General features: G+C 40.2%; 1 protein-coding gene across 2 annotated transcripts in view; it reads left to right on the plus strand.

Moving 5' to 3' along the window:
• Positions 1-13,068, plus strand: part of LIMS2 (LIM zinc finger domain containing 2) — a 229,914-nt gene extending 216,846 nt beyond the window's left edge. The window contains exon 10 of one of the 2 annotated variants that reach the window (XM_085634662.1): positions 8,729-13,068. In XM_085634662.1, coding sequence (XP_085490788.1) covers positions 8,729-8,843 — 115 coding nt within the window. In that variant the 3' untranslated portion in view covers positions 8,844-13,068. The remainder of the gene's footprint in view (positions 1-8,728) is intronic. The other variant, XM_085634660.1, reaches the window with a different exon arrangement.
• Positions 13,069-13,350: the final 282 nt, after the last annotated feature.

The raw sequence follows: 13,350 nt of genomic DNA on the forward strand, positions 1-13,350 counted from the left end.
AGCTACATGACACCACCTACCAGCATGCAGTGGCGGCTCCTCCACTAGGGCGAAGGAGCGTCGCCCCACTGCTTCGCAGCAGGAAACCTACATTGATAATAACTCAGGTTATTATCATTTTATGTGTCCTTCTGCTGCTGCAGCTTTCTGGGCAGGGTGGGGCTGCTCCAAGGACAGAGGAGCAGGGGAGGAGTGGTTCGCCCAATCCTAAGTGCACATGACTCCTTGGTCAGCCCCCTCAGGCCCCCCAAAACAGTCATGTGGACTTCCTGTATTCTCCATGCAGGCTGCATTACAGCCTGCATGGAGAACATGCCCAGGCCCCCTTTCCCTGGCTGAGTGCCGATCCACAACGCTCAGACCCATCACAACACTGCATTGCAGCATTGTGCTTGGCTCTCGGGAGCCTAGGAACTGGTTTCTTCTTGCTGCTTCTTGTATCCTGCTGCAGGACCAGAGCAGGAAGACAAGGAAGGAGGAGAGGCGCAGGCCCTCCGTCACAGGTAAGTGCTTTTTAAAAAAAAAGTTTTTTTCACCCCACCCTTCGGTCCCTGCCCCACCACCCGAGTCCGTTAGCTGCCGCAACTGCAGGCATGCAGGAGCATTGCTGAAAATTTTCCAGATCTAATTTGACACCCTGAGCTACTCTAAAGATGAGGAATCTGTGGCTACATAGTACTCACCAGAAAGAGTATTACAGAAAGAACTGTTCTTTTTGAAGTTGTGGGTTTCCCAGCAGATGACCCCTTACAAAGGTATATTCATAAATCTTATAAAATTCCAACCAGAGGATCTGTGATGATATTTTTGGTGAGAGGGGGAGGGTGGAAGGGTTTGGTATTTCATTTGCTATACTAAGAAGAGCAAAAGAAAGAATATTTTTCAAGAATTCCACGGAGTTATAGTGTGCACTCAGGTAGACTGGAAGGTGTGTGACTACTATTCTGGTTTTTGTTGAACAGCCAATGTAAGGGCCAAAAACCTTTACTGAAAAACAGCTCATAACACTAAAGCTCCAGGCATTTATTTGGTACCATACTAGCCTGTGGGTTTCTTACACACCCAAGGTTTGACTGACTGGGATGACTAAAGGCTTCCAGAAGGATGTTAAAGAAAAGGGTGTCAGAGGTAGAGGTTTAACTGTCTGGGAGTCGTTCCCACTTGATCTTGTCAGTATGGAGGGTCCAATATGGGTGTCTGCTAAATATTAACCAAGGGCCCTTCTCGCCTCCCTTTTTATAAAAATATGCAGTGCTGTCCAGTTGTTGCTCCTGAAGGTCATTTAAACAACACTTCATTCCTGTGTATTTTATAGATCTTATAGTACCAGTGAGGCCATAAACAAAATGGATGCCTCCAATGATGGCTAAAGGTAAAATAAAAGTTTCAGTGTTCAGAGAACATTACCTCTACCCAAAACTCTGATCTGTATGGGGATGTTAAAATGGTACGCATCTGTAAAACATATCCATCATGCGGCACTTGAATTCAAATTACAGAACGTTTTCATTGAAAATAAGACCAGACTTTCCCCAAAAGATTATTTAAATGTGTCACTTTTATATCCCCTTTGTATTTAGCGAATATCCGTATTGATTTCTTCTTTCTTTTGTCTCCCTTCTCCTCAGTGATTTTCATTTTTTTGTATCTCACCTGCTGTTTTGCTCTTCTTTGCCATTAGCACTGTTAATTTATTAGTCAAACTACTTAAAGTGAGTACCCACCATTATTAGTCTCAATTCTATGTCTTCCTTTTTCCATCCATCTTTTCTTTCTGCTTCCTTTCTCTCTATTTACATTCACGATCCACGTCTCTTAACACTTGTTACACCATGCACTTATTTTCCACCTCTAATGCCACACAGCATTCGGCCTGTTTCATGAGGGTATTTGTCAATCTGCTCCAACTGTAGTATACCCTAGCATGGATGCACATTTACAAATATCAGGAATTCAAAATTGTTTCCAAGAGTACTCTTGAGTTCTAATTCACAAAGGTAAGTTTGAATGTGTAGATCTACTCACATGTAGATCGCTATCTACTGGCGTGTAGACCTACAGCCACACCTAGGTGTAACTCTCAGCTTTAGTTTGCTATTTACCATTTCTCAGCGGAGATGTACACCTAGTTTTAGGCCAAAAACCTCCACCTCCCACAAATGATAAGATGAAGACTCCTAAGATTGAATTTATGAGCATAAAGTTACAACCGCGGCAGAGATCTTCCTTTAAAGAAAATAGAGGGAAATCTATTCAAAGGTATTTTTTAATTCTAAAATAAATATAAAGGTCCTGTAAAATAAAAAATTTAATAATGTATAAATAGTAATATTTTAGCCTACTTAGAAAATACCCCAAAACACTGACTCCTAAAACTAATATTTATTAATTTGTGAATTAGTTTAAATATATGAATTAGTTTTAATTTATTTTATAATTAAAGTTACTCACCCTCATATAAATTGTATTTTTATTTTTGATCTTTTAATAATTTTAGTTATCAGTTATGTTTGTTTAAGATATGCATATATTTTTATATATTTTTTTAAATATATGTCTATATTCACTGTGAAAACAAAAGGTTAATTAATGCTATAGTTAGGTGAAAATTTCTGTGATAACTATAACATTCTAAACTAAAAGAAACCTCTGAAATTCAGCATTTATACTGATTTCCAGTAACTATAACTCATGCCCTAAAGTAACTATAACTCGCGCCTACCTTGCAGTGTTGTTATCAATGATGTAATCACAGATGTTGCAGTGATATTATCTTTTACTTAATAATTAGATATATCTAGATTTTGCCAGATATATCAAGAGGGTCCAAGGGAGAATATTTATTGACCACTAGGTTTCTTATCCCCTGATACTCAATGTATTATAACCACAAAACGGGAAACCTAGGGTCAGACCAACAAAATAAGGATAAAGTAGGTAGATACTACAACAAGTGAAAATAAATCCCATCAGCCACTTAGGTAGCCACCCACATCATTTGGGATTTAGTAGCCTTTCCGGTGCCCTCTATTGGAACACTCCCACTCACCAGCGGCGTGCCTCAGGGCTCTTCCCTGAGCCCCACGCTTTTTAATGTCTATATGGCCCCCCTCGAGGACGTGGTAACACCATTTAACATCAAAATGGTGAGTTACGCCGATGACACCCAACTGGTTGTCTCCCTGTCCCAGCTGATTGACCATCCGGAAAACCTGACTAACTGCCTCATAAACATCCACAACTGGATGAACGAATCATCTTTGAAATTGAATGGGACAAAGACAGAGGTAATGTTACTCGGTAAGCAATGGACATCTATCCCTCCCACGATATGGCCCGATGTGTTCGGTGAAATCCCCCCCCCTAAATCTGAAATCAAAACACTCGGGGTGTGGCTAGAGCCACAACTCACGATGAAGACCCAGGCTACCAAAACCTCGGGCACATGTTTTGGGCTCATGTGTAAGACTCGTAAAATCCTGCCCCTACTCCCTCCTATGTCCAGAAAGCTCCTTATCCAGGGCCTAGTGCTGTCCCGCTTAGACTACAGCAATCTAGTCTATCTGGGTGCCCCCGAGGCTACCATCTCGAAACTCCAGCGCACACAGAACGCGGCAGCACGTATGATCACCAACACCCCCTCCAGAACATCTGCCAAGCCAGCCCTTAAAACCCTGCACTGGCTCCCGGTGCGCCAAAGGGTGCACTTTAAAGCAATGTGTATCACACACAAGCTCTACAACGGTTCCGGCCCAGCGATCCTCAGCAACATGATTACACCCTATACAGCAACCAGAGTGCTACGATCGCAAAATGAGAATCGAGTCCACATTCCCAGATTCAAAAAAGTCCGCACGGGAGGCCGCCAATTCTCCGTTCAGGCGGCCAAAGGCTGGAACGCACTCCCCCTGGCCCTCAGATTGGAATCCAATTACCTTGCGTTCCGAAAAAAACTTAAGACCCACTTGTTTCCCAAGTAACACCCTTCGACTACCTCCCGTCTCAATAGGTTCAAGTTACATAGCGCGGGGATACCCTTGGGTCACCAGGCGCTGTAGAAATCGCTAAAATAAAATAAAAATAAAAATAAACAGGGCCACAAAATGAAAGGACCAACGTGAACCTTATCTTCACTTTGAGATGTTGTATCAACCGAGGTTCTTATTAATGTGGGTAGTAGCGAGGGAAGCAGTGCAACAAACAAAAAAGTGAATATTAAAATCATCTACCGGAACAGAAATGGTACTTTATTGGTTCTGTTCAGGTGACGAAACTAAAACCAGTGCAGGAGCAGTTTTGAAAGAATAACCGCTCAAGTTCAGCTCAAAAAGGGTCTATATGTTTCAGCCACATGATTATATATGCTAATCTGGCTTTCGTCAGGACCTATGAACTTATGCTACTGCTATATATGTGTGTAATCCAAAAAGTAAAAAACACAACTAGAAAGGAAATTATACAACCTACTTGGGTTGCTGACTTTTTCACACTCCGCTCTGACAATTTTATCAGTAGTGTTAGTCCATTCCCTACAGAGAAGGGGAAAGGGGAAACAATCAGTGCCCAAACATAAGCATCACTCTACTTTATCTTTACTTACTGTATATCACCATGGGTCTAAATGTAACTCTTAGAACACTTATGATTTATATCAGTGTTCCATGTTCAATGCAAAAACCCATGAGAAAACAGAAACACAAGGGAAAAAAACGCTTACCCGTCAATGTACGGGAGCTCTCCTCACCCGGCATCCGCTCGGAGGAAATGAGGCCCCGCTCTATGTGAAAACGAACGGGTATAAAACATATTATATGTCTTTAGAATAGATAACAAATAGATAAATATCGTACATATCTTACACCAACTGCTTGCACATGTGGATTAATGAAATCCGATTGCGCAAGCTCTCAATTCAATGTTTGCCAATTCTTTGTGTGAACCAATTTCCTTCTAGGTCTATACACAAGGAATCGGTTATCTCTGCCTTTTGTTAGGGCTGAAAACGTCTTAGCACACCAATGCTATGCTTGTATATATCACTAGGCACACATTGACAGATTTTGAAGCCCAAATCTCGGAAGTTAAGAGAGATCGCTACTCCTATTACTCCGACTGGTATTGAAAAGCCGCATAATAGTAGGCATTTAATGATCGCTAAACAGGAAAATGCCTATTTCCAGACACATAAAATTCAACCAGTCCTTTACAACGGTCGAATACCGGCACTATACGTAGTCTACAGCACCGTCTTCCTTACTTGTTTGTCAAGCAGTTCGAAGGTTACACGCTACTTAGTGATAACAGAATTCTATTAAGCCCCTCATTAACATTAGTACACTAGTACACTAACCTGTCCGTCGGTACCCCGGTACTTAACTCGGCAGGATGGGGAGGCGCCGACGCGCATGGTACGATGGTCTAAATACACACGCTCTGTCGCGTTCAATTCCTTACGTCATAACCGAGCGCCCGAGCATCATGGGAGTTGTAGTGTTTTCCACTGAATTACAGTGTGGGCTAAAGATAGTGGGCAAAAAAAGAGTTCTAACTCAGCTCACTAATGTACATATAATGGGGGCTAACTTTTTCATTTATCGTGCCACTTGTTGTTATCTGTGTCAGTGTTGAGTATCTCGAGTGAAACTCAGGCGCTGTTCTACATATGTTAACTGCTTGACATACAAGTAAGGAAGACGGTGCTGTAGACTACGTATAGTGCCGGTATTCGACCGTTGTAAAGGACTGGTTGAATTTTATGTGTCTGGAAATAGGCATTTTCCTGTTTAGCTATCATTAAATGCCTACTATTATGCGGCTTTTCAATACCAGTCGGAGTAATAGGAGTAGCGATCTCTCTTAACTTCCGAGATTTGGGCTTCAAAATCTGTCAATGTGTGCCTAGTGATATATACAAGCATAGCATTGGTGTGCCAAGACTTTTTCAGCCCTAACAAAAGGCAGAGATAACCGATTCCTTGTGTATAGACCTAGAAGGAAATTGGTTCACACAAAGAATTGGCAAACATTGAATTGAGAGCTCGCGCAATCGGATTTCATTAATCCACATGTGCAAGCGGTTGGTGTAAGATATGTACGATATTTATCTATTTGTTATCTATTCTAAAGACATATAATATGTTTTATACCCGTTCGTTTTCACATAGAGCGGGGCCTCATTTCCTCCGAGCGGATGCCGGGAGAGGTGAGGAGAGCTCCCGTACATTGACGGGTAAGCGTTTTTTCCCCTTGTGTTTCTGTTTTCTCATGGGTTTTTGCATTGAACATGGAACACTGATATAAATCATAAGTATTCTAAGAGTTACATTTAGATCCATGGTGATATACAGTAAGTAAAGATAAAGTAGAGTGATGCTTATGTTTGGGCACTTATTGTTTCCCCTTTCCCCTTCTCTGTAGGGAATGGACTAACACTACTGATAAAATTGTCAGAGCGGTGTGTGAAAAAGTCAGCAACCCAAGTAGGTTGTATAATTTCCTTTCTAGTTGTGTTTTTTACTTTTTGGATTACACACATATATAGCAGTAGCATAAGTTCATAGGTCCTGACGAAAGCCAGATTTGCATATAATCATGTGGCTGAAACATGTAGACACTTTTTGAGCTGGACTTGAGCGGTTATTCTTTCAAAACTGCTCCTGCACTGGTTTTAGTTTCGTCACCTGAACAGAACCAATAAAAGTACCATTTCTGTTCCGGTAGATGATTTTAATATTCACTTTTTTGTTTGTTGCACTGCTTTCCTCGCTATTACCCACATTAATAAGAACCTTGGTTGATACAACATCTCAAAGTGAAGATAAGGTTCACGTTGGTCCTTTCATTTTGTGGCCCTGTTCCAATAGAGGGCACCGGAAAGGCTACTAAATCCCAAATGATGTGCGTGGCTACCTAAGTGGCTGATGGGATTTATTTTCACTTGTTGTAGTATCTACCTACTTTATCCTTATTTTGTTGGTCTGACCCTAGGTTTCCCGCAGTGATATTATCAACAATTTCACTGAACATATCATCAGTGATGTAATATGGGAGGTAATCGTCAGTGCATGGCGAGGTTGTGAGTTCTAGTTACTTGAGATAATAACCGCTAAATTCCAGTGTTTTTTTCAGTTTAAAATGTTACATTGTTATTGAAATTTTCACCTAATTATAACATCACCTTTGTTCAAAGATTATGACGAAGCACACTTCTCACAAGTAGTCAAAAAAATAACAATCCATTAAGCTATGAAAAGTGTCAGAAGTTCCAAATGTTCATGAACATATTATTATGTCTATTAGTATATTATGTCTTCTTATCGTTAATCAATTTCCACAAAGCTCAGTGTTTTGTCAGAAATTACTTTCAAGTCTTTAAATATCTTGAATAATGCGAATGGGCATCCAAACTCCTGCATCCTATTATAAGACCAAATGTGTGTGTCTTGAAAAACATACATGTAGGGAGCATAACTGATGTCCGTATTGAGGACATCTATTCACTGTAGTAATGTCGAAGTTTGTTTAGGGCCATGATAAGCCTGGAGCTCATAACATGGCAAGCGTCTGTCTGAGTACAGCTTCACTTTAACCTTTGTTTTTTTCAGTGCATATATATATATGTATATATTTCCTCACATGGGCACTTCACTGACCCGTGTCACGGCGGCTCCAAGCACAGAAGTAGTTCACGATAAGTATTTTGTAGATTTTTATTATAATTCGTCTCAAACAAACTCATCAAAAACATGCATAGAGTGCAAAATACAACATGTTTCAGCGTGCTGCCTTCTACTGGGCCTATGTGTGTGTATGTGTATATGCCTCCATTGTTTTCCATCAGAGTGTTTTGCAGTGCCAGTGGCTGGTGTTGTGTATTGTTCGCTTTACTCCAAGGCTTGCCTGTGGTACATTTGAGCCTGTTTTGTCACTCTTAGGGCTGTAGTAGAATTAAAAGCATATTTTGTGCATTGCAATTTTCTTCTCTGATGTGGGTGTATGTTTTGTATAAGTACGTCCCTCCCTAGACCTCCCATGTGGTAGTAATTACTCTAATTTCCCACCCCCTTGCCCATCCCACATTTACTACTACAATGCATGTCTACATGTGTGGAGACCCCTGCCACGGGGGAAAAGATAGGAGAGGTTGAGATCTCTGGACAGGTTTGTGAATTGCATTTTGTAGTACCTGGAGTAGTACTACAGGAGTACTGTTATTCCAAATTATTTTTGTGCGCTAGGCCTCAATTGTTTTCAGAAGGCATTTCTGCATTGGTGATTATTCATACTATTTAAATGTGCATGGGGAATTCTCTCCAAGTAAAATTTTTATCCTACAGAAAATGTGTTTCCCTCACCTCAGATGGTTCCTTCCCATTCCCACCCAAGAAAAATATTTACTCCTGCCCTCAGCAGGAGTACATCTATGACTCTCGTGTTTGTAAGTATTGATATAAAAAATAAGTGTTGTCTCCTGTAGCATCACCCAGGAATCTTTTCAAGCCCTGCTTGGTAATGATGAGTATTACAAGGACCATCCTACTGTTACCATCTTCTATTTAGAGATTTGCATGAAGGCTGTTAATTGTGGTCTATTCGGTGTTAAGCACTTAATGGGCCTTGTTTTATGGTCCTGGTCTAATATTTATTATTGTGAGTAAACTGCTTCCAAGAGAATATGTATTGATTATTATTGAAATAACTGCTGACGTTTAATAACTTTCTTTCTAAGGAATAAATTTGTTGAGTTTGACATGAAGCCGTTCTGCAAGAAATGCTATGAAAAACTCCCTCTTGAGTTGAAGAAACGCCTGAAGAAGCTCGCGGAACCAGCTGTCAAGAAATAATGCCATCCTTCATCTGTGATCCAATGTCTTCAAGACTTTTTTATTCATGCATCTCCGGTATTAACGCTGCGTGTGCGAGCAGAACACATTTGCTTAACGCTATGTATGCATTTAAAAATAACATTCTACCAACCTTACATATCGTACAGAGGAGCTGCTTATTCAACTACATGGAAAGGCACTTTAGCTCTCGCACTGGGTATAGGAAGGACTATATAAATCCCAATACAATACAATGTTTTTGTGTGCCCGTGCATGGCTGATACAATGTATATGAGAGAAACAACATATGTAGCGTTGATATGGGGGTCACGCTAGGCACTTGTTGAAAAATGATTGACATGACTTATGGCTAGCTAAATTAGACTACTTTGAGTTAGAACTACTGATATGAGTGTGGGCTGCTGTCATATTTATTTGAGTTTTTGTGGGATGAGCCTAACTGGTCTCTTAGGAGTTTCAGTAGGTTTGTTCTAGCAGAGGTAGTACACTGCATAAAGCCATTGTTGTTAGTGTGATGTGGATGGCTTTATCTGTAACATATATTTCTATGGTCCAGCCTTCGATCATCATATTACTCTCAGTCTGTACCTCTGTAAGATCACATGAATCAATGTTTTGTAGACTGTGGTTCACACCCACTTCAGCCAGGATGGTTAGTCGTGCAAACTAGCCTGTTTGTTGCTGCCTCAAAATGCACCACGGCCTGGCGGCTCTGCTCTTACTTTTAAGTTAAGCTGACCGAAAGCAAATATTCCTCCTCAAACTCTTCATTCTTTTAGATGCTTGTATCGACTAGCTGTACCCTGCTTCACAGACGCCTCCACAGCCCCCGCAGAAAACTAAAGAATTAAAATGCACTATGTTGCAAAACACTACTAGCTTGCCTAAATGCTTCCTTCCCAAATGTAGACTGTTCAGAATTCAATGCTGGTTCTTGTTTCTTGACTTTGGAGATTATCATGATACTGCAGGAAGATGTTACAGTAGTCATTTCAGAACTCTGAGATTTTGGTCTTTAACTCCAGACCTTGAAATTTAGCACTGATTAAACATAGTGTGAATGAAAACAACTGGGCCATCACCTTAAAGCAAAAAATACATTTGCAGACAGCAGTGTTGGAGAGTACCAACTCCGCTTGGATGTCTGTTAATGCTGGTTTCTCGAAGCGCACTGAAACAGGATTTAAGGAATTATCCTGGCAAAACCTGAATATTGATGACATTGTTTGTTGGTTGGACATGATATTACTGTTAGCCATTCGAACACGATGTTTGGTTGAGCTGTATGTAAGTTCTGCAAATGCTGCCATGCTGGAGCATTGTGGGACGGTTTAACTGGGTAACAGCCCAGCCGATCTGAAGTGCAGTACAACTCTTGGATACCACAGTCAATGGAACACACGTAGGGTAAGCTTGGATATAGGACTGTGCTGTAATACCACACTTGGGGTTGTTGTTTTATAACATTTTCAGTGGGACTGCTGAGGGGCACTGCTTCATATATTGTGAGATGCCTTGTTTGTAGCACCGAAAGGAACGCTCTTTGATAACACTGTCGAGTAAGAGTGACACGTTAATAGGACATTGAGAAAAGCTGCTGTAGTGTATCCTACTGTTAAGTGTGATGTCTCTTCTAGTACAATGCTTTCTGGAGACTGAGAAAGCTTATCCAAACACTAAATAGTGTGTGTGTCTGATGTTTACAAAATTGCTATACTCTAATAACGTGAGCAGGATAGCTGTGGACGCTACTGTTTACGATAGGGGTACGTTTTATTTGTGACACTTAGTACAACATGGAGTGGAGGTCCTTTAGTTAAACACTGTGCAGAACTGCACATCCAGGCAGGGGGTTTTGGGGATAGTTTGTGTGGGAGATTGCAGTTAGATGATAATTGAGCACTGTGAGTGGCTTCAATGCCACGAAATATGAATAGAAGACGTGAATATTTACTGGTGTAAGCAGGACTGCTCTCAAACGACACCTATTGCGGTAGAATTTTGTGGAATAGAGAAGTGAGTGGAAGGGCTAAATAAATGAACGTGCGTATAACACAGCTGTGCTGACTACGCTACATGGCATGCATGGAGGTTTACCATAAGACGTAATGATGTGTTCAGAAAACTAGCAAAAAACAACAATTTATAGAAATATTCACATAAAAAACGAAGTGAACAAAACAATTCATTGCAAGTAATAGGTGGAATCACTTTTTCAAAAGTGATAACCATGAGAAAGAAACATCTGTCTAGAGTAAAATAAAAGAGATACTGATTCATCTCTCTCTGAGAGCGATATACACTTCAAGGAGATTCCTTAGTGGTATTTCTGCATGGATTCACAAACCAGTGATGCAGTTGATTTGTTTCACAGTAGGCTGAAGCTTTCAAGTTTATTTTTAAAGCATTAAACACAGTATATAAATGCAGGAATGCACCCAAACAGGAAGACCTAACCAGAGGGTCTTTAAAAAGAGAGGTTACCCTATACGAACACCGTCTTTGTAAAAGCCAATGCTAATGTCGTGGTTTATGGCAGGTTTCAATGTTATTACTAGTATGGAAGGTTTTGTTCACACTAGGGAAGTCAATCCACTAGCATTGTTTGTGAAGGTGCTTGATTACTGTTTGATTTTACCAAGTAAAGTCCCTATTGGGTAACACGTTGGGTGTGAATGGGAAGGAATTGAGGTACTTTTGGGAGTCTAGAGGAAGCTGCTACATGAATGCTCTGTGTGTGGTGGGTGAAGCGTAAGGTTCATATTTTGTGTCATGGCTGCTGCTTTTAGATGTTTGGGCGAGTCACAGCTCTCAGCAAAGTGAGTCTGAGATTATTGCTTTTAGGATAGCTTTGCTGAACATTTACTAATGCACTTCTTTCTTTGATTGAGTTCTTGCTTGTATGCATTGAAATGTTGCCGTTTTGATATTGATACCTAGATGGTATTGTAAATGCCTTAAGTTTTGTTACTGCTTTGGTTTTCCCCCTAGCGTGATGTACTAATGAATTACTGTAAACAACAATGTTACTTACTTGAATTAATAGTTCATCACAATGTTTCCATCGGATTCATAACCTTTAGACTACTGATACCTAGTTGAAGAGGATCCCGAAATGCTTACTTTCTACATATATTTGAAATGCTATTTGAGCATATAAATTGTAGGTTCCTTGAAAATGAGGTATCTACTTAAAATCAGTAAGTTCTGGCAAAATGAGCAATTCAAGAATGTGCTGGACCTACAAAATCCCAATATCAAATTGTCAATCTCACTCCCAACCCTATATGTCAAGAGGAATAAAAGCAAGGCAGTGTAATTCCGAATCCCACAATGATGCCCAGTGTTGAAGGGTCAATATCTGTTTGGGGCCAGCTTTGGCACCTGCTCATTGAGTCGAGCCCCCTTTAAATTCTTTGGAGGATGAACTATGTTATCCTTCTGAATTACCAAGGTACACTTGCCAGACTTCCTTCTCTTTTCGGTTATGCATGTATAGTCCCTATATGTTATGACTCGTTTATGGTATAGTTTCCAATGGTCTTTCGAACGGAAACCCAGATCTCAATCTGAAATTGCTAGCATCTCTCTACAGGGCAACAGTATTAAGAAGTAGGATTTAAAGTCACAAACGCTCTATTAAAGTAGCAAGCACATTGTGTGTAAAATAAAGTCAAAGTGCTATAACCGAAACAGAAACAAACAGGCTACAGACATCATACATCAGAGGAAGGAAAAAAGATAGAACCAAGTGAAAATGAAGTCTTGACAGATTATATGACAGTCCAAAAATCGGAATGCAGTAATCTGGTTCCTAAAATTAAATAATGTGCCTGTAAGAAGCAGGAGCAAGTTTGCATTCATTCCTTTATGAAAGAATTATATGTTCAGACTGAAACAGTTATGTAGGAGCAGTGCATTCTGGGACTTGGAGGGCATAGAATTATAGTGATACAAAGTTAGATCAGACTCAACTTTATAGCTTCATAGCTATCATTTATGTACCTCTGAATGAATTACATGCACTACTACTTGCTTACACCAATCCTTAGTCTAATTAGATTCCTCAATATGTGTACATAATAATCGCAAAAGCTCTATAAATATATATATATATCGCACAGTGCTTTAATCCTTTTGTGAATCACATAGATCCTCCTTGTATGTATGCTATATAATATTCACAATGGTTTGCAAGTAAACTATTCAGTATTATCCTGTATTTTGCTAGTGAACGCCCTAGTCTTATTCCGTATGTTCTTCATGATAGCTAGCAAGTGTGCTTCTCAATATTATTCCACATAGTCTTCACAGTGGTTTTTTCGATAATCATTCACACTGGATTGTGCTGTATTTTATCTACCTGACTGCCCAGCACCATGTTATTTCAGACTCAAATGGGATGTGGATGCCCTGGGGACAGTTTTGGAGACCAGACAAACTCTTGCACAGCAATCAGCAAAAATTTGATCGTAAGTTTCATTTTAATTCCCTTCCTGCACTT

This window comes from Triturus cristatus, chromosome 11 (assembly GCF_964204655.1).
Source record: "Triturus cristatus chromosome 11, aTriCri1.1, whole genome shotgun sequence".
NCBI lineage: Eukaryota > Metazoa > Chordata > Amphibia > Caudata > Salamandridae > Triturus > Triturus cristatus.